Source organism: Cimex lectularius, unplaced genomic scaffold, assembly GCF_000648675.2.
Source record: "Cimex lectularius strain Harlan isolate CLEC.00 unplaced genomic scaffold, Clec_2.1 scaffold282, whole genome shotgun sequence".
Lineage (NCBI taxonomy): Eukaryota > Metazoa > Arthropoda > Insecta > Hemiptera > Cimicidae > Cimex > Cimex lectularius.
In genome coordinates, this window is record NW_019392887.1 from 1 (window position 1) to 21,906 (window position 21,906).

General features: G+C 35.1%; 2 protein-coding genes across 3 annotated transcripts; both read left to right on the top strand.

Moving 5' to 3' along the window:
- The first annotated feature begins 6,307 nt into the window (after positions 1-6,307).
- LOC106671001 lies at positions 6,308-12,412 on the top strand. 2 transcript variants are annotated; one of them, XM_024229057.1, is made up of 7 exons: positions 6,308-6,416; positions 6,887-6,939; positions 7,054-7,158; positions 7,214-7,339; positions 7,426-7,664; positions 11,682-11,852; positions 11,907-12,412. In XM_024229057.1, the coding sequence occupies exons 2-7, from the start codon at positions 6,901-6,903 to the stop codon at positions 12,313-12,315; spliced, it is 1,089 nt and encodes a 362-aa protein (XP_024084825.1). In that variant the 5' UTR covers positions 6,308-6,416; positions 6,887-6,900; the 3' UTR covers positions 12,316-12,412. The 2 variants fall into 2 exon arrangements, with proteins under 2 accessions (XP_024084825.1, XP_014257217.2); XM_014401731.2 differs by having other exon boundaries at positions 6,887-7,158.
- Positions 12,413-16,088: 3,676 nt separating this feature from the next.
- Positions 16,089-20,637, top strand: LOC112127720. The gene is made up of 7 exons (XM_024229058.1): positions 16,089-16,122; positions 16,590-16,642; positions 16,701-16,861; positions 16,918-17,043; positions 17,126-17,364; positions 19,723-19,893; positions 19,949-20,637. The coding sequence occupies exons 3-7, from the start codon at positions 16,727-16,729 to the stop codon at positions 20,355-20,357; spliced, it is 1,080 nt and encodes a 359-aa protein (XP_024084826.1). The 5' UTR covers positions 16,089-16,122; positions 16,590-16,642; positions 16,701-16,726; the 3' UTR covers positions 20,358-20,637.
- The last annotated feature ends 1,269 nt before the right edge of the window (positions 20,638-21,906 follow it).

Below are 21,906 nucleotides of genomic sequence, written 5' to 3' on the forward strand. Positions count from 1 at the left end.
CAAAAGACGAATGTTTTCTCAGTGAACGATTCAAAGCTAGAGTGGGCGCAGACATTAGACAATTTGCTGAAAATGGAATTATATAACTGAAAAAATGTTATCCAGATAATTGCCGATTCGCTCTTTGAATATGTATGTCAAAAATAGTCCGTCGATTAACAATAAGTGATTCTTACGGTTGATGTTGCGAACTAACACACTTTAATTCTCAGTACACGCTTATACAAGCAAATAGGTACGAACACTCTAAAAAAATTACAGCACCCATACGCCAAACAAACACTTTTTTCATTGTTAAATAATATAAATCCTCTTTTGTTATTAATGGGATTTGATGATTATAATGATAATATTATAATATTTTTATATTTTTTATTATTACATTTCGCTAAATAACGCACGCTAAAAGTATGCTTTATTAAAGCTAGTTTCACCAATTCATTGTAAAAGCGCTTTTTAACAAGTTATTCAAAAACATTGTATTTATCAGTATTATTTTCTTATGTATTTAATATGCATCAGACACTTAAAAGTACAATAAGTAATTTTAGTAAATAGTGATAAAAAGTAACAATCGTCGAATAAGTAAATTTATGAAAACCTTGAAATATAATTGTGTTTTTAAATTTGTAAAATATAATTTTAAGAGTAATTTATATTACAATAAATGTAACCATTTTGAAGAGTTTTCGATTCTTTATTAATATATTGTTTCCAATTGAATTGGATGTATATGTAAAAAAAATTTTGGCAATTAAATTATTTTTATATGACACATCGATTTTATTATTTTTAGTGAAACAGAAAATGGTTTGTTCCAGGCAAGGAGATAATTACGTGGAAAATTAAAGATTATCGTTTTGTATTTCCTACACGATAGGGCATCCGAGATCTTATTGTTATTCTTCTTTCCTTCTAGTCGGGAAGACTGTCAACCTTACACGAATAGCTAATAGAGATAGTATTTCTCTGTTGTTAACATTTTCACGGTGCCAGCATAATGTGTGCGGTTTGAAACATCGACGTAGATTGGCGCTTCTGATGACTGTTTCAGATTACGGTGAAAGTTTACGTTTCTCGCGTAGCAAAATCAATTATCAATGCACCTAAACAAATTTTTTAGACCATCATATTAATACACACACACCATGTAAGATGACCCACATGTGTGTTAGATAAGACATTAGTGGTGGCAATGGCTTATTTTATCAACCAAGATGCATTGCTTCGATTGCAAACGGAATTTCACAACCGTTCTACCAACGGTATTCACCCAACATATTTTCCCATACATTTTGAGTTTAAGGTTTTGTTTTATTGTCACGCTACAACAGCGCTAGGACGCTGCCCTAAATTTTGTTGTCTTTATATAATTTTACCATTTACATTTTTTAAATTCTAGGACGTTTATATATTCATAAACTGAATGGCTGCCTTTTTTGCCTTTATTAAATTTTTCGTGCAAGAATGGAGAGAATTAACCGATAGGTTTTATTCAGAAGTCAGATTCAGAGCTAGATTCCTGATGAATAGAGTTGGACTAGGTGAAGACTTGCGGTTTCGTGGACATATAGAATTAGAATGTAGATGTGGATAGTGAGGCTGGATATGAATTAAGGTGGTTGGACAAACGTTCGAAAAATTGAGGACAGGAGTTCTTTCGAGACCGCTTAGTTTAACTCCATAGGTCACAGGTCGGTATAATGAGCAATTTATCTCACTGTGCAATCTATGAAAATAATGTTATGTTAAATCCCGTTCTTGACACTAATTTTTTCATCTCAGCCAAGACCTTAAATAAAAATTATAGTTAATTAAAATTATTCAAACGATCAATTATGACTGCTAAACATGTACGGATTTTGTAAAATGTTTGCGTTTTTAACTTTTCAGCAATAATTCGCATAATTGTATAACGAAATGAAAAGAAAAATTTATATTCACTTAGCTCACTTGTTGAAAAGCATATATATCAGAAAATGTATTTTCTCTACAGCCTCTCTTAAACTATTCTTTGTTTATTGGCTGAAAATGTTGAACTCATAACAACCATAAAATCACCCAGGTAAGGTATGATTCTAGCTCCTAGTGTATCTGAAGTGGGTCCTCCCGTACAATCTGATATCCATTGTGTCACCCTCACTTTTTGAGGATGTCACTGTTTGTGTAATGGGGCGCATTGGAATGCTGGGTGGGGGATGGTCGAAGGAGGGGAGATGTTGGACTGGAGCTGGAGAAGAGAGGTCAGGTGTGTTCCAGACTCGTCAACGTTTGCTTAAGCGTAAAATACCTTAATTGAGTTACCACAGGGTGAGTTGGGCGATTACACTGTAACGTGGTTGTAGACTGGAATTAGGGAACGTCTTGGTTTCGTTTGTAGTAACTTTGGTTTAAATTGTATATATATATTTATGTCTTGTAAATACATTATGTTTTAGTTGGTTTATTTTAGCGAGTGTGTTTTATTTGTTTCATTTTAATTTCCCAGTACCCATCATTATCCCCGGTTAAGAAGTGTTGGATGTTTGTTTGTCGTGCCGTCGAAGGACCGACGTCACAATTGTTAATACATTTATTTTAAAAAAGATATGAATTCTGATTTTGGCAATTTTATGGGTTTTATGAGTCCAAAATTTTATATACTCTGAGTGTAAAAATAAATTTACAACAAGAGTAAAAAACAAGCAAAAAAGACAGTCAATAATCAATAAAGCATTGAGCTCAAAATATATAGACACAGTATTATATATTTGATAAGGCGACATTTTTTCACCGCTTACAGCTTATCCTTCGCAATTAACATTTTAACAAGTTAAGTTGAATTATTATGCAAGCCGTTCATTTGAAATGAGGATGCCGTCTATTGAATTGGCGCAAGTTTAGCCATATCGGGAATAGTTCCAAAGTTTCGCTATTGTATGGGGCTCTTATTCCAGACGTACATTGGGATGACAAGAGACATGCCCATTATCCTAGGCCAACTATCGGTGTCCTAGTGGAAAATTAAGCCGTTCGCTCTGAATTTAAAGCCATCAGGGGCGAATGATTGAATGGGCTAGGTTAGCGTAACGACGTTCCAAAAAAAAAACACTTTGAGAACTTGTACTTGCGGTATTTTAACTACATTTTTCTAATTTTATAAACATCACACATGACAGATATAGCCACGTATGAATTAATATGAACACACTGTGATATTATTTATTAAATTATTTATTAAATGGTTAATTTTACTTTTTATATATGTATTTATTTATTTACCAAATTAGTAAATGTCAGACTATGTATTGCACAAGTCTATTCAATGATTTTAACTTATAATAATTAGTAATTATTTATTAAATTGCTTATTTATTAACTTATTTATGAAATTAGCTAATATTAAAGAAAGGTGTTGTTTATCAAACTTATCTGTTATACATATGTAGTCAATGACTTATGATTTATAATTTATAATATATGTAATTATTTGTATATATTTATTAATGTATTCTTTCTGCAAGTGGTTTTTAGTACAATTTTCACCACTGTGTTTATTTCTCTAGGCCAAATCAACAAATATTGTAAGTTACTTAAGCCCTCTGCCACAAGGATGTATAATGTCCTAAACATTTCCCCTTGTAGTCACTTTGTACAAAATGTATGTAAGAGTATCTAATAAATAAACTCGAAACTCGAAAAAAATATGAACAAAGAAAATCCAGTTGGCCGAAATTTGAACATAAGAATATACTGTTAATCGTGGTTATTAGTCTGCGAGTCAGTGAACGTATGTTGAACTGGAGAATAACTGTTTTTTTTTGTTTTTTTTCAAATTAAAAAATTATTTAATCTAACAAGATTAATTTAGGATTGCAAAACTGGTAATGATCCGCAACATCCTTTTATTATGCAGTGCGAGCAATAGTTGTTTCATAATCATCACATCAATTTAAACTATTTAAATGTAAACAAATTTGTCACTAGAACGTCAAGAAATCCGATCAATAAGTTTTGGAAATAAGCATGTCTTCATACCTGACGAGCAGTATAAACAGGTTTTCCATTTCCTAGGACTAATGTTTAGCCTACGGATTATAGAGATCCAAACTTCATTATCTAAAACGGGGTTGTTTACAATTAGCTTTCATTCCCAGTGATAAGATGATTGATATTATCATTGAATGATGGATAATAAAAAAAATGCAATAGGTATCACATCATCCCTCCTTGATCCCGGTAATGAATATTATTGGAGAAAAGAGTTCCGACGTTTTTTAACAAGTGAGACAATTAATTTATTATTAATTAATATGCTAAATAAATAATGGCAATCCAGCTTTTGTAATTTTCAATAAATTGCCAGGAGGTCTCGAGAATCACCTAACCGGGTTTGAAGCCCGGGGTCAGACTTCGGTCTTATACGTCCGGCCGCGAGGTTCGGCACCAGGGACTATCAACAGTTAGGTCATTTCAACCATCAACGCAATCAGTCTCCAGATTCAAACCCATTCACGCTAACACTCTCTCTTAAATAAATTCTTTCCTATTTATATTCAATTAGTGAAGTAGAATATGTGCTCTTCCTCCATCGCCCACCATACATCTTAAATAACAAATCCAATATCTCGCCGTCCGAACCTAACACTAACCATTCTAATAAATACATTCTGCTCCTATGTACACAAAAAAACACGCAAATCGTGCTATGCATAAAGTACTATATAAAATAAAACTTCTGTTTCCCCCGATAATTGGAACAGAGGGACAAATACTCACTACCGTACTCAAACACTATTCACAATGGAAAACCACACGCTCCCTATATAGAGCCAAGGAGTGGCACCCTTCTATTAGGTGGGACATGTTCAGTAACGTGTCTCTACTTGCAGGACAAATACGCCGGCTTTAATACGAAAGTTAGTGTCCGTGTGTAACCTCGCATTGTCTATATTTAATCAGGTCAGGATGGCTCTTCTTCTACGCGTCAGATCCTCCGAGGGCCACCTATCGGCAGTGCTCTTCATACATGAAAATTTCTCTGCCAATTTTAATCATTTTTTTTATTGCAATTTTAGCGTCAGTGAATCGAGTCACGGTGGTTTATTCGTGAGTATTTTGATAAATTTCCTCTTCAATCGGAACTTTTTTATTTTTATTGAATTTTTATTAAAACCGATTGAAGGCTGTAGGTAAATAAAACAAAATGCACCCCTTGGCGAACTGCATTGGGAAAATTAGCCCGCTCTTGTTATTTCCATGAGGGATTTCACATCAAACGGCTTTTTCTTCTTTAGTATTTCTAAATGTTTCCTTTTTCCTGCAAGTTTCAATTGACGGTGTCAATGCGATAATAATTGCCCTAGAGGTGTCAAGGCGAAAGAGACTTTTAAAGTCAGATTTATTTATTATTTATTCATAGATTATTATATAGAGATATTATTCGAGAAATATTATGTAGAGATTATTCGAAAAGCATTTGCTTAACTCAAAAAACAGATAGATAAAATTTAAACTTTTTGATTTAATTCCACTAGTTTTCGTGGTCCGCATGACCAATTAATATCCTTCAATTAATTATGGTTTCTAGTTGACATAAAAAGTCAGTGTCACAAGCATGATTCAAAGCCACGATCTTCGGCTAGATACGCCGCTGCTCTACCACTTGAGCTATCGTGACCTCGATCCGTCTCGACTTGGCCACTAACTTCCCATTTCAACCTCACCTTTTGAATTTTCCGTCCTTTATGCTATTTTTCAAATGTCGTATAATCTATTTGATTCTTGGCGTCAAATGAAATGGCCACGGAGAGCTTTATTGACAGTATACCTCATGTTTACTTATTAAATTGTCTCATTTTTGGGGCCCACTTGCACAATTAATATCTTTCAATTAATTAAGGTTTTTAGATAAGATAAAAAAAAATCAGTGTCACAAGCGGGATTTTTTTTTTTAATTTAATATGAAAGCTAAGACATCTGGATTTCTATCCGTTGTAAATGTATCGAATTTGAATAAAATTTAGAAGAGTTATGCAGTTTTAAATGAAACAAAGTACAGCGAATAAAAAAAATGATGCAGGATGGATCTTCGATCTCACTCCCTATCTCTCTCTTATAAGTCCTCTTCTTACGATGATTACCGAGTAATTCGCTATGAACATTAGGTCTATGGTTAATTCAACTATGTCAGAAAGGATTTCAAAAAGAAAATATACTCCCGAATGGTAATTACGCAGGGAAATAATTACATTTATGATATGTACTACTTCACTTAGCCTCCTATCATTGATAATAGGAAGGTCAAGTATTTAGTGGCCTTGTCGTCGTTCATTTCGATTGCGTGATTCTTAATTCCAACCTCTCAGAATCTGTTTGGAAGTCGTGCAGAAAACAAACTGAAATATCTTTCTGGGCTTTTTATTGAATCTGCATATGTAAGTTTAAAATTTTATCATTTATTTAAATATACATTTTTTTTAAAAAAAAAGGTTAATTCCTTTGTTAAATTATGACTGGTTTCATAACCATTTGCGTACATTATTGACAATTTTCGAAATGAATAGTCGAAATGGACAAAATTTTCGATTAGAACGCCAGCATTAAAAAGAAAATTTCTTCTCTATTTCTCAAAACAAAATAATAATTGGACAATTACATTCACCTACTCATTATCAAGATGCGAAAAATCAAAAATTTACTGAGTGATGGTGACAAAGGTATACACGGAGAATTTCTAGTTTTTTAAGATTAAGGCTGGTTAAAAACTAGTTGTTTTAAATTTTAAGTTATTTATCTTTCAAACAAGACGTTTCCCATTTTGTTTATAGATTGCCGAACAAACATACATCATAAAAAATAACATGTAATCAACTATCGTAATGTTATCTTTATTTCTTTCATATAGATCGACAAATAGAAATGGACAAGGATTTTTTAACAGTGATTTTGCAGCGAGAGGTAAGCAACAACTTAGTGTCACGTATCCTCAGTTTGGACAGCAAACCTGCTGTTCCAAAAGGAGAAAATTATCTTAGCAATGTCATGAGAGTGAAGCTTCATGTTCTGATGAAGTCTGGACGGAAATCCCACATTTCCCTGATCATTAAAGATTTTCCTGACGGAGACGGGAAACAGCAGATGGTCACCGATATGGGTGTTTTTCGCAGAGAGATTCAGGTTCGTAGAAAGCTTATAAAGTTTTTATTTTTATGGCTCTTCCTTTTTTAAACAGATTTTTAAGACGGTGCTGAAAGAAATGGAAAATCTGTTGAGTGAAACGGACATCAAAAGTGAAAAACTTTGGGCAGACTTGATTGGCTACCGACCATACCGAACGATTATTTTTGAAGATCTTGCGGTATTCTTTATAAATGAGAACTTATTAACATACATAACTGAATCAATTCCTCAGATTTAAACCTAATCACCTTTTTACGTAAACAGGCAACGAACTACAGAGTGCCGCCGAGAAAAGACTGCCAAGACTTAAACCATGCCATACTCACGATGGTGGAGTTGGCGAGGTTTCACGCACTTTCGAGGGTTCTTATCAGAAGAGGGATTTTAGTAAAACAAGATTTTCCAAAATATCTCATGTGTGACCGCAACTTTTGTACAAAAACTGGAATGCCCAGTTTAGTGAGAATGGGTGAGATCCTTCAAGAGTCTTGGGGAAAAGAATGGTAGGAGCTTTTATGGGAGTATAATATATTCTTTTTGTGAGACAATAATCTTGGCTGACAGGCACAAAAGTGGCTACCTTATTTTTATATTTATATAAAATAATATTATAATATTTTTCATTAACTCATAGGCAATCCTCCATCGATTATCTTACATTTATATTGGGTACGTTTTAAAAGATTAGGAGTAAATGAAACCCTGATAAACTCTACTACTTGCGTTTACAATTGGATTGTGTAAATAATCTTTGAATTGTCAATCTCTTCTTTGTAGGTTTTTCCGGTGGTTTGATTTTTAAGTTTTACCAGTTTTAAGTTTGAAATTTGGTTGACTGATGGTTTTAAGCGATAATTGAATCGTTGTGGAAAGATGGAAGCAATCAAACGTAGTGTTCTATATGATATATCATATTCTGCTATATTCCCAGAAGAACTGTCCGAAGAGTCTTCCGTCGATACTGGAGGTTTCTCAAGAAGGCATGGATTAGGTCGCCATCATGTCACATCTGAGATAAATGAACGTTTTATTGTTTCGAATATACCTGTAATCGACATTCTATCTCGCTTAAGTTCAAGCAACTACTTCAACAAGTTAGAAATGTTAAAATCTGTTTAAGCAATGTAAGGCGAAAACTTTCAATAGCTGAATTAATTACAAGATGGCCTGTCACTAGTTCAGAACTTCTGGCAAGGCACAGAAAGGTCAAATTTCGATAGAAATCACATCAATATATGCAAGACTGGACTAAAATCTCAATCTTGTTTGCGGATGAGCCAAGATTTTTATAGGTCTTCTGACGGTAGAGAATGTTCTGGGAAGAACAAGAGAGCGGTATTCAATCCCCGCAACATTTTCACTCAGGAGAAGCTATGAAGGTGGTGGTATTATGGTTTGGGCAGGCATATTGGTAGGTCGAACCAAGTTGATTTCATCGAGGGTTCCCCTTAACCGCCTTAATCTATCAAAATTGACCCTAATTTCGTCTGTCAATTAGGACATGAAAGGCGAGAACTAGGCTCATCTAAGGGACAAGTTACCCATTTCAGCGCGTTTTCTTCATCCTCACCTCCTTCAATCCCTGGTCTGACAGTCCTTCTTTAATTCTTTCGACGCTACTGTATGTCACAATAACACGAGATGTATTTCTGTAGTGGCGTTACGGAGACATCATAACCAGCCAGAAATGTTATTACCTGGACGTCAATTGTTTGTTTTCCACACCAAAGAATAGATTTCGGCCTTTGTTTTTCATCACGCTCATTAAAGCTCGCTTAAGTCTGGTGCAAATTGCAATCTATAAAAACAAATGTAAAAAAAAAATGTTTTCCGAACAAAACGAAAGTACCATTTAATTACACACAATACAATTAACTGACATGCTTTAAATCACAATGTTTACGCCAAAGGCGAAAGAGGGTTAATTCTCCCCCCTTGTAAATTTTCTTAGTATGACTCTGTGACACATCGACACACCGAAAGTGAAACATTGTTTTTCCTGTACCACGTTCGATTTTGGTACCCAGGGACATACTACAATATTGTATCTTTCTGATATTCAAATCAATGTTCAGACGGTATCTTTCATGAAAGAGAAAAGTCGTGTAGCTCTTCCAAAAACGCTCTCTGCGCCCAGGTTGAAATTGTGTGGTAGTTTATTACTCTTTATAATGACGAAATCCATTTCCTTTGATGAACTATCCATTTGCGGTTGTTTTTTCTCTTATTATCTTTCCCGGTTACGCACTCCCCTCCCCATCATGTTGAAAACCTTTGTTGTAAATAGAGTGGCAGAGAGTTCTTCTCCATGCGATTGGCACTTTATCTTTACCGAGCAAAACCCTGCCGATTTCGATTATCGAGGGGACTTACTCCCTTGTCTCTCGCCCTCTCACTCTCTCTCTCTCTCTCTCTCTCTCTCTCTCTGAAAATAAGACGTGGTTTCAAGGTCCTTCCTTCCTTAAAACACCGCCTATTTTCTTAGTTAAATCTTCTTCTTCACTCATATTCCTGTGAATTTATTGGTTGATGAAACATCCACAATTGTTATGCACTTACAGAAGTCCTCGAATCTCGAATGGTTTTACATGTAATATCTAAATTCCCAACGTTCTCTGAATTGCAACACGTCTATGTCCACGATTCCTCAATATTTTAAATGGAAAGAAAACTTAAATCCCTGTTTCATGTCCTTTTTCTGCGGAATAGATCAAAGACGCTCTTCAGTTAATCATTCGTCTGATCCAAAGGGAATATTTCTCAACGAAATTAAAATCGTAAGGAAAAACAGCATTCCTCCAAGCTTAAAAGCATTGACCCTCTTCATAGATTCCGGTGTTATCCTCGCGTGGTGGCGGACTTGAGAATTCCTTACTTCCTTTCCCAGCCTGACACCCTATTCCTTTGCTGAAATATGCACCACTCTCGGCTCTTATGTGATTACCTCTTATGTGATTATTATCACAAACTGAACATGCATTGAGGACCCACCACAGTTAAGCTAGCTTCTTGCCTAAACGCATACATTCATGTCTCGTTTGTCTCGAATTTCCCTCAACGTTAATTCCGCTCAAATATCCTTTCTTCCGAAGCCCCGAGTGCAATAGACCGTCCCTTTCTCCACATAGGCATTGACTTAGCTGAGCCTTTTATTTATCGCCGAAGGTTAACTGCTGAAATTAATTCTGACTGCGGGAGAAACTTCTTGGGTACTGTTGTGCTGTGCTGCAGCTTGTGAAACACAAAAGATATCACGGCATGATTAATGGTCATTGGAATGAAATACACTCCAGTTCAGGTAGGAAGGGAATCAATTGGAAGTTTAATCCCAATAACCCACCGCACTTTGGTGGACTATGGGAAGCCGCGATCAAATCTCTCGAGAAAATGTTAATCGGACTTAATGAAGGTAAAGCCATATCCTTTGAAGAAAACGCAACTTTATTTTCTAGAATAAGAGCTGTTTGTAGCAGAAGACTGTTTCCAAACTCCTAGCTGAAAATGGTGATTCAGATTTCCTAAGACCAGGTCATTTTCTTGTAGGTGCTCCCATTCTATCTCCTCCAAAAAACATCTGTTGAAAACAACCTCCCGTTTGACTCGCTGCACCGTATCAAGCAGGCATTTCAAGCGTTTGGTATCGTTCGTCCATGGAGTATCTAAATAACTTGATTCAGAGAAGAAGGTGGCAGAGGGTGTCCCGTTTTTGCAGGATATAGTATTCATGCAAGTCGTAAATCCGGCTCACTTGGCCTATTGGGCTCAAGACACATCCTGGAAAAGCCGGGGTTGTATGAATTGTCTCTTTACGTACCAAGACCAGTGTTTCGTTGATTTCTTTTCCCAAAGTGTAATTTTCGTTAAATTCTTACTTCGTTGGTTGAAGTTGGTTTCGTATTTTTCCCTTTTTTTCCTTGCAAATAAATATTTATATAAAACCAATTTTTCGATTCATTCTATAGGAAGTAAAATTCGTTTCTCTCCCATATTATTCTTTTGGATATTATGTATGAAGCTCGTAAATTTAACCAATTTCAGAAATTTAATTAAATGTATATCCTATTAAGTGGTACGTTTACGGTAGAGGAGAAAGTGGATTAACTACCAACCCTTGTAAAATTTTCTTACTATGACTCTGTATCTCGACAGCGACACATCGTTTGCCAGTTTTCTCTGAGATTTATTTGAGAAAAAAGTATTGATACCCTACCTGTAGAACCACTTGAAAACCAATTTACAAAAATTACATACCTTTAAAAAAAGGAGGTATAATTTAATTTTTTTTTATATCTTTCTTTAACTACAATCTGAAAACGGACGCCAATGTAACAAAATGAAAGAGAATTTTTTAATTCTTTAAGTTTTTCTATTGACAAATGTATGTTATGCGGTATTTGTTAACCAAATATACATTTACGGACAAAAAACTAATTCAATTCACTCTTTAACTTGGCATATTTGTAATATTTAATTAATTAAAATGTTTTATTTGAGATTTTCCTTTATCATTATCCTTCCAGGGAAGATTTAGGTAAAAGATTGGTTAATTGTCCAGAAAAAATAATAAATGATTTAATAAATGATAATGAAAATTGCGATAAGAAGTTTTACGTTCTCAACCATGGGGATCTTTGGACGTGCAACATGATGTTCAAGTACAGCGTCTACGAAGACAAACCGATTGCTCTCAAGTACGTTTGAAAAGTTAAATAATTGAAATTGATTGTTTACATTTTTTTTTATAGATTTGTAGATTACCAATTGTGCCACATTAACTCGTTCGCCTGGGATTTGACCTACTATTTGTATTCAAGCGTCGAGCCCGACGTGAGGAGGAAAAACAATGGTACACTTCTCAGAAGATACGCTGATAGTCTTAAATCGGAGTTGGTGAGGTTCGGTGTAGACGAGAAGGAAATACCTTCCTTCCAAGAAATTTACGCAGAAATGGAACGGATTAAAGCTTTTAGAGTCATGATTATGTGTTTTCTCCATCCTATAATGACATACGAATCAGATGATGCGTATGACCTTGATAAAAGCTTGTCATCTGAGCAAACAGTGGCACCAAAAGAAGAATGTTTTCTCAGCGAACGATTCAAAGCTAGAGTGGGCGCAGACATTAGACAATTTGCTGAAAATGGAATTATATAACTGAAAAAAGGTTATCCAGATAATTGCTGATTCATTCTTTGAATATGTATGTCCAAAATAGTCCGTCGATTGACAATAAGTGATTCTTACGGTTGATGTGGCGAACTAGCTAGCACACCTTAATTCTCATTACACGCTTATACAAGCAAATCCGTAGGAAAACTCTAAAAAAATTACAGCACCCACACGCAAAACAAACACTTTTTTCATTGTTAAATAATATAAATCCTCTTTAGTTACTAATAGGATTTGATGATTATAACGATAATATTATAATATTTTTATATTTTTTATTATTACATTTTGCTAAATAACGCGCGCCAAAAGTATGCTTTATTAAAGATAGTTTCACCAATTCATTGTAAAAGCGCTTTTTAACAAGTTATTCAAAAACATTGTATTTATCAGTATTATTTTCTTATGTATTTAATATGCACCATGCACATAAAAGTACAATAAATAATTTTAGTAAATAGTGATAAAACGTAACAATCGCCGAATAAGTAAATTTATGAAAACTTTGAAATTTAAATATGTTATTCTATTTGTAAAATATAATTTTAAGAGTAATTTATATTACAATAAATGTAACCATTTTGAATAGTTTCCGATTCCTTATTAATTACTAACCACTGGAAATATATTGTTTCGAAATTGAATTGTGTGTAGATGTAATAAAATTGTTGGCAATTAAATTATTTTTATATGACACATCAATTTANGAAAATATATTTTGCTTCTTATTTTTCTCCTGAACTGTTGTGTATTTGTCTGGCTGCGTGTGATAATGTTGAATTCATAAAAACCATAAAACCTCCCTGATAATGATGATTCTAGCTCCTATCTGCTCCGAAGTGGGGCCTCCCGTACAATCTGATATCCATTGTTAATACATTTACTTGAAAAAAGAAATAAATTCTGATTTTGCCAATTATATGGATAGAGCATTTTATATGCTCTCACTGTATAATAAATTTAAAACAAAGATAAAAACAAGCAAAAAAGAATTGTAATAATATTTCATTATTGTTATGACACTAAATTAGCAAAAAAACCTTGAACCTAAATATATAGACACAATATTAAATAATTGATAATACGACAATTTTCTCACCGCTTACTGCTTACCGTTCACAATTAACATTTCAACAAGTTAAGTTGAATTATTATGCAAGCCGTTCATTTGGATTGAGGGTGCTTATAGAAGTGGCGCAAGTTTAGCCATATCGGGAATAGTTCCAAAGTTTCGCTGTTGTATATGGCTCTTATTCCAGACGTACATTGGGATCACAAGAGACATGCCCATTATCCTAGCCCAACTATCAGTGTCCTAGTCGGAAAATTAAGCCTTCCGCTCTGAATTTATAGCCATCGGGGCTAGATTAGCGAAACGACGTTCCAAACAAATCACTATGACAACTTGTACTTGCGGTATTCTAACTGCATTTTTCTAATTTTATAAACATCACACATGACAGATATAGCCACGTATGAATTAATATGAACACACTGTGATATTATTTATTAAATTATTTATTAAATGGTTAATTTTACTTTTTATATATGTATTTATTTATTTACCAAATTAGTAAATGTCTGAATATGTATTGTACAAGTCTATTCGATGATTTTAACTTATAATAATTAGTAATTATTTATTAACTTATTTATGAAATTAGCTAATTTTAAAGAAATGTGTTGTTTATCAAACTTATCTATTGTACATATGTAGTCAATGACTTATGATTTTTAATTTATAATATATGTAATTATTTGTAACTTCCCTATTTATTAATGTATTCTTTCTGCAAGTGGTTTTTAGTATAATTTTTCACCACTGTTCTTATTTCTCTAGGCTATGGGGGCTATCAACAGCCAGGTCATTCCAACCCTCAACCCAATCAGTCTCCAGATTCAAACCTATTCACGCTATCACTCACTCTTAAATAAATTCTTTCTTATTTATATTCAATTAGTGAAGTAGAATACGTGATCTTCCTCCATCGCCCTCCATTCATATTAAATAACAAATCCAATATCTCGCCGTCCGACCTCACACTAAACATTCTAATAAATACATTCTGCCCCTATGTACACAAAAAAATACGCAAAACGTGCTATACATAAAGTACTATATAAAATAAAACTTCAGTTTCCTCCGATAATTGGAACAGAGGGACAAATACTCGCTACCGTACTCAAACACTATTCTCAATGGGGAACCACACGCTCCCTATATAGAGCCAAGGAGTGGCACCCTTCTATTAGGTGGGACATGTTCAGTAACGTGTCTCTGCTTGAAGGACATATATGATGGCTTTAACCCGAAAGTTGGTATCCGTGTGTAAACCTCGCATTGTCTATATTTAATCACGTCAGGATGGCTCTTCTTCTACGCGTCAGATCCTCCGAGGGCCACCCATCGGCAGTGCTCTTCATACATGAAAATTTCTCTGCCAATTTTAACCATGTTTTTTATTGAAATTTTAGCGTCAGTGAATAGAGTCACGGTGGTTTATTCGTGAGTATTTTGATAAATTTCCTCTTCAATTGGAACTTTTTATTTATATTGAATTTTTATTAAAACCGATTGAAGACTGTAGGTAAATAAAACAAAATGCACCCCTTGGCGAACTGCATTGGGAAAATTAGACCGCTCTTGCTATTTCCATAAGGGATTTCACATCAAACGGCTTTTTCTTCATTAGTCATTCTAAATGTTACCTTTTTCCGGCAAATTTCAAGTGACGGTGTCAATTTTTGTCAACTTTTAAAATCAGATTTATTTATTATTTATTAATATATTATTATATAGAGATATTATTCAAGATATATTATGTAGTGATTATTCGAAAAGAATTTGCTTAACTCAATAAACATATACATAAAATTTAAAATTTTTGATTTAATTCCACTAGTTTTTGTGGTCCGCTTGACCAATATCTTTCAATTAATTAAGGTTTATAATTGACATAAAAAGTCAGTATCACGAGCGGGATTCGAACCCGCTACCTTCGGCTAGATACGCCGCTGCTCTACCACTTGGGCTCTCGTGACCTAAATCCACTCGGACACTAACTTCCCATTTCAACCCAACCTTTTGAATTTTCCCTCCTTTTTGCCATTTTTGAAATGTCGTGTTATCCATTTGATTCTCTGCGATAAGTGAAATGGCCACGGAGAGCTTTAATGGCAGTATACCTCTTTTTTACTTATTAAATTCACTAGTTTTCGGAGCCCACTTGAACAATTAATATTTTTCCATTAATTAATGTTTTTAGATAAGGTAAAAAAAGGAAGTGTCAGTGTTTTTTTATTTAATATGAAAGCGAAGACATCGGGAATTCTATCGAATTTGAAAGCATCGAATTTGAATAAAATTTAGAAGAGTTATGCAGTTTTAAGTGAAACAAAGTACATCGAATAAAAAAAATGATGCAGGATTGAGCGTCTGTCTCACTCCCTATCTCTCTCTTGCACGTCCTCTTCTAATGATGATTACTGAGAAATTCGCTATGACGATTTTATGAACATCAGGTCTATGGTTAATTCACCTATGTCAGTAAGGATTTCAAAAAGAAAATGAACTCCCGAATGGTAATTACGCAGGGAAATAATTACATTTATGATATGTATTACTTCACGTCTGCTCCTATCATTGATAATAGGGTGGTCAAGTATTTAGTGGCCTTGCAGTCGTTCATTTCAATTGCGTGATTCTTAATTCCAACCTCTCAGAATCCGTTTGGTAGTCGTGCAGAAAACATCCTGAAATATCATTTTGGCCTTTTTATTGAATCTGCATATGTAAGTTTAAAATTTTTTCAATTATTTAAATATACATTTTTCAAAAGGTTAATTCCTTTGTAAAATAATGACTTGTTTCCTAAGCATTTGCGTACATTATTGACAATTTGCGAAATGTATTGACGAAATGGACAAAATTTTCGATTAGAACACCAGCTTTAAAAAACAAAATTTCCTCTCTATTTCTCAAAACAAAATAATTATGGAACAATTATTTGCATTCACCTAATCATTATCAAGATGCAAAAAATCAAAAATGTACTGAGTCATGGTGACAAAGGTATACACGGAAAATGTCTAGTTTTTTAAGATTAAGGCTGGTTAAAAACAAGTTGTTTTAAATTTTAAGTTATTTATCTTCAAACAAGACGTTTCCCATTTTGTTTATAGATTGCCGAACAAACATACATCATAAAAAATAACATGTAATCAACTTTCGTAATGTTATCTTTATTTCTTTCATATAGATCGCCAAATAGAAATGGACAAGGATTTTTTAACAGTGATTTTGCAGCGAGAGGTAAGCAACAACTTAGTGTCACGTATCCTCAGTTTGGACAGCAAACCGGCTGTTCCAGAAGGAGAAAATTATCTTAGCAATGTGATGAGAGTGAAGCTTCATGTTCTGATGAAGTCCGGACGGAAATCCCACATTTCGCTGATCATTAAAGATTTTCCTGACGGAGACGAAAAACAGCAGATGGTTACCGATATGGGTGTTTTTCGCAGAGAGATTCAGGTTCGTAGAAAGCTCATAAAGTTTTTATTTTTATGACTCTTCCTTTTTTTAAACAGATATTTAAGACGGTGCTGAAAGAAATGGAAAATCTGTTGAGTGAAACGGACTACAAAAGTGAAAAACTTTGGCCAGACTTGATTGGCTACCGACCATACCGAACGATTATTTTTGAAGATCTTGCGGTATTCTTTATAAATGACAACTTATTAACATTACTGAATCAATTCCTCACATCTAAACCTAATCACCTTTTTACGTAAACAGGAAACGAACTACAGAGTGCCGCCGAGAAAAGACTGCCAAGACTTAAACCATGCCATACTCACGATGGTGGAGTTGGCGAGGTTTCACGCACTTTCGAGGGTTCTTATCAGAAGAGGGATTTTAGTAAAACAAGATTTTCCAAAATATCTCTTGTGTGACCGCAACTTTTGTACAAATACTGGAAAGCCTAGTTTAGTGAGAATGGGTGAGATCCTTCAAGAGTCTTGGGGTAAAGAATGGTAGGAGCTTTTATGGGAGTATAATATATTCTTTTTGTGAGACAATAATCTTGGCTGTCAGGCAGAAAAGTGGCTACCTTTAATATTTTTCATTATCTGATAGGCAATTCTCCATCGATTATCTTACATTTATATTGGGTACGTTTTAAAAGATTAGGAGTAAATGAAACCCTGATAAACTCTACCACTTGCGTTTACAATTGGATTGTGTAAATAATCTTTGAATTGTCAATCTCTTCTTTGTAGGGTTTCCGGTGGTTTGATTTTTTAAGTTTTACCAGTTTTAAGTTTCAAATTTGGTTGAGTGATGGTTTTAAGCGATAATGGAATAATAGCATTGTTGGAAGATGGAAGCAATCAAACGTAGTGTGCTATATGATATAGCATATTCTCCTATATTCCCAGAAGAACTGTCCGAAGAGTCTTCCGTCGATACTGTAGGTTTCTCAAGAAGGCATGGATCAAGTCGCCATCATGTCACATCTGAGATAAATGATTGTTTTATTGTTTCGAATGTACCTGTATCGACATTCTATCTCGCTTTAGTTCAAGCAACGACTTCAACAATTTAGAAATGTTAAAATCAGTTTAAGCAATGTAAGGCGAATACGTTCCATAGCTGTATCAATTACGAGATGGCCTGTTGCTAGTTCAGAACTTCTAACACGCCACATAAAGGTCAAATTTCGAAAGAAATCTCATCAATTTGTGCAAGACTGGACTAAAATCTTAATATTGTTTACGGATGAGTCAAGATTTTTTTTTAGGTCTTCTGACGGTAGAGAATGTTCTGAGAACAGCAGAGCGGTATTCCCTCCCCGCAACATTTTCACTCTGGAAAAGCTTTGAAGGTGGTGGTATTATGATTTGGGCAGACATATCTGAGGTAGTTCGAACCAAGTTGTTTTCATCGAGGTTTCCCCTTAACAGCCTTAATCTATCAAAATTAACCCTTATTTCGTCTGTCAATTAGGACATGAAAGGCGAGAACTAGGGTCACCTAAGGGACAAGTTACCCATTTCAGCGCGTTTTCTTCCTCCTCTCCTCCTTCAATCCCTGGCCTGAGAGTCCTTCTTTAATTCTTTCGACGCTACTGTTTAGGAGAGCCTGGTATGTCACAATAACATGAGAAGTATTGCTGCAGTGGCGTTACGGAGACATCGTAACCAGCCAGAAATGTTATTACCTGGACGTCATTTCTTTGTTTTCCACACCAAAGATTATATGTCGTTCTTTGTTTTTCACCACGCTTATTAAAGCGCGCTTAAATCTAGTGCAAATTGCCACCCATAAAAACAACTGTAAAAAAATTAATGTTTCACGAGCAAGAAGACTGTTATGCGCTGAAAATGATGATTCAGATTTACTAAGTCCAGCTCATTTCCTTGTTGGTGCTCCCATACTATCTCCTCCAAAAGGCATCTGTTGAAACCAACCTCCCCTTTGACTCGCTGCACCTTATCAAGCAGGCATTTCAATCGTTTCGGTATTGTTCGTCCATGGAGTATCTAAATAACTTGATTCAGAGACGAAGGTGGCAGTTTCCCCGTTTTTGCAGGATATAGTATTCATGCAAATCGTAAATACGGCTCACTTGGCCGATTGGATGAGTGGCCTCAAGACATATACCGGCAAAGCCGGGGTTGTACGAATTGTCTCTATACTTACCAAGACCAATGTATCGTTGTTTTCTTTACCCAAAAGTAATTTTCCTTAAATTCTTACTTTCAAGGTTTCGTATTTTTACTGTTTTTTCCTTGCAAGTAAATATTTATTAAAAGCCAATTTTTCTCTAATCGTTTTATAGGAAGTAAAATTCGTTCCTCTCCTATATTATTCTGTTGGATATTATGTATAAAGCACGTAAGTTTAACCAATTTCATGCAATTTAATTAATCGTATATCCATTTAAGTGGTATGTTTACGGCAGAGGGGACAGAGGATTAACTATCGCTCCCTTGTAATATTTTCTTACTATGACTCTGTATCTCGAGAGCGACACATCGTTTGCCAGTTTTCTCTGAGTTTTATTTGAAAAAAGAAGTATTGATAACCTACCTGTAGAAATGGAGTAGAAAAACAATTTACAAAATTTAAAAAAAGGGGGTATAATTTAATTTTTTTGATATCTTTCTTTAATTACAATCTGAAAACGGACGCCAATGTAACAAAATGAAAGAGAATTTTTTAATTCTTTAAGTTTTTTATTGACAAATGTATGTAATGCGGTATTTGTTAACCATATATACATTACCGACAAAAAACTAATTTAATTCACTCTTTAACTTGGCATATTTTTCATATTTAATTAATTAAAATGTTTTATTTGAGATTTTCTTTTATCATTATCCTTTCAGGGAAAATTTAGGTAAAAGATTGGTTAATTGTCCAGAAAAAATAATAAATGATTTAATAAATGATAATGAAAATTGCGATAAGAAGTATTACGTTCTCAACCATGGGGATGTTTGGACGTGCAACATGATGTTCAAGTACAGCGTCTACGAAGATAAACCGATTGCTCTCAAGTACGTTTGAAAAATTAATTAATTGAAATTGGATGTTTACATTTGTTTCTTATAGATTTGTAGATTACCAATTGTGCCACATTAACTCGTTCGCCTGGGATTTGACCTTCTATTTGTATACAAGCGTAGAAGCTGACGTGAGGAGGAAAAACAAAGATACACTTCTCAAAAGATACGCTGATAGTCTTAAGTCTGAGTTGGTGAGGTTCGGAGTAGACGAGAAAGAAATACCTTCCTTCCAAGAAATTAACGCAGAAATGGAACGGATTAAAGCTTTTCGAGTTATGATTATTTGTTTTTTCCATCCTGTAATGACATATGAATCAGGTGATGCGTATGATCTTGATAAAAGCTTGTTATCTGAGCAAACAGTGGCACCAAAAGACGAATGTTTTCTCAGTGAACGATTCAAAGCTAGAGTGGGCGCAGACATTAGACAATTTGCTGAAAATGGAATTATATAACTGAAAAAAAGTTATCCAGATAATTGCCGATTCATTCTTTGGATATGTATGTCTAAAATAGTCCGTCGATTGACAATAAGTGATTCTTACGGTTGATGTTGCGAACTAGCACACTTTAATGCTCAGCACCCGCTTATACAAGCAAATACGTACGAACACTCTAAAAAAATTACAGCACCCACACGCAAAACAAACACTTTTTTCATTGTTAAATAATATAAATCCTCTTTAGTTACTAATGGGATTTGATGATTACAATAATAATATTATAATATTTTTATATTTTTTATTATTACATTTTCCTCCCGGGCAAGAGGTTAAACTGCGTCCAATACCCCTCCTGTACCTGGTGGCCTTCCGTAACACTTTATCCCCTTACTAACCTCATTACCTAACCTTCCATTCCTATAATAACCCCTTCAACACTAACCTCCTCCCTGTTCCTTCTCCCGGCGTCCCAGGCTTTAAGGAGGGGGAGGTGTGCCGGTTCACCTATAGTGGCAGCCCCACTAATCGGCTAGGGCCAGGGTGGGTAGCTTCCCCCTGGCCTAAAACAAACAAGCTCCGAAAAATACAAAAAAAAACGCCGTATATCCGGAAGGCGAAATGCCGGTGACGTCGGGGGCACAGGCCTCCCTCGGCGTTATTCACTCGGGCCCCGTTGGAGTTGGTGGAGAGAGCAGCGCCACCCAACGTATGGATACTGCTAGGAACGGAAAAGGTAACACCGAATTAGTGAGGACACTCCAGCCATTTGAGCCGGAGCCCAAAAAAAGGAAAAGAATTAGAAAAGAAAAGAGCGGAAGTGATAGTGAAGACCAGATGACAAAGAATTTCACAAGATACTGGATCATGGAAAAAAAAGAGGGGGATTATAAAGAGGACTCCCACATCCAGATCTGCCGTGTAGTCAACCAACAAATGGGAAAAGTTAAAAACCTAAAGAAATTGTCATCAGGAATCCTGACTCTCTGCAGGCCAAAATGGTCATGGAGACTAAACACCTTGGCGCAACCCCTGTTAAAACCTCCCCCCACAGAAAGCTGAATTCCTCCCAGGGCGTAATCTCAGCACGAGATTTACTAATATGCTCTGAGGAGGAAATCAAAGAAGAACTGTCAAGCCAGGGGGTGATTGAAGTAAAAAGAATAAAACGAAAAACGGACAGGGGTCTCATAAATACAGCGTCTCTCATATTAACATTTGACAGACCAGAGATGCCAAGAGAAGTACGGGCTATATACCAAAGATTATTGGTCCGTCCATTTGTACCGGCACCAATAAGATGCTTCAAATGCTTAAAGTTTGGCCACACAGCACTTCGATGTAGAAGCCAGAACACGATTTGCTCGTGTGGCGTGCCGGTGCACGAAGGACGGCCATGTGTAGATCCGCCGAGGTGTGTAAATTGTGATGGGCCGCACCATGCAAGGTCCAGTGCGTGCCCAATACTAAAAGAGGAAAGAGAAATACAGAGGTTAAAGGCAGAAAAAGACATGAGTCATGTCGAAGCAAGAGCACTAGTCCGCAGCTCAGCGTTTTCACGGCC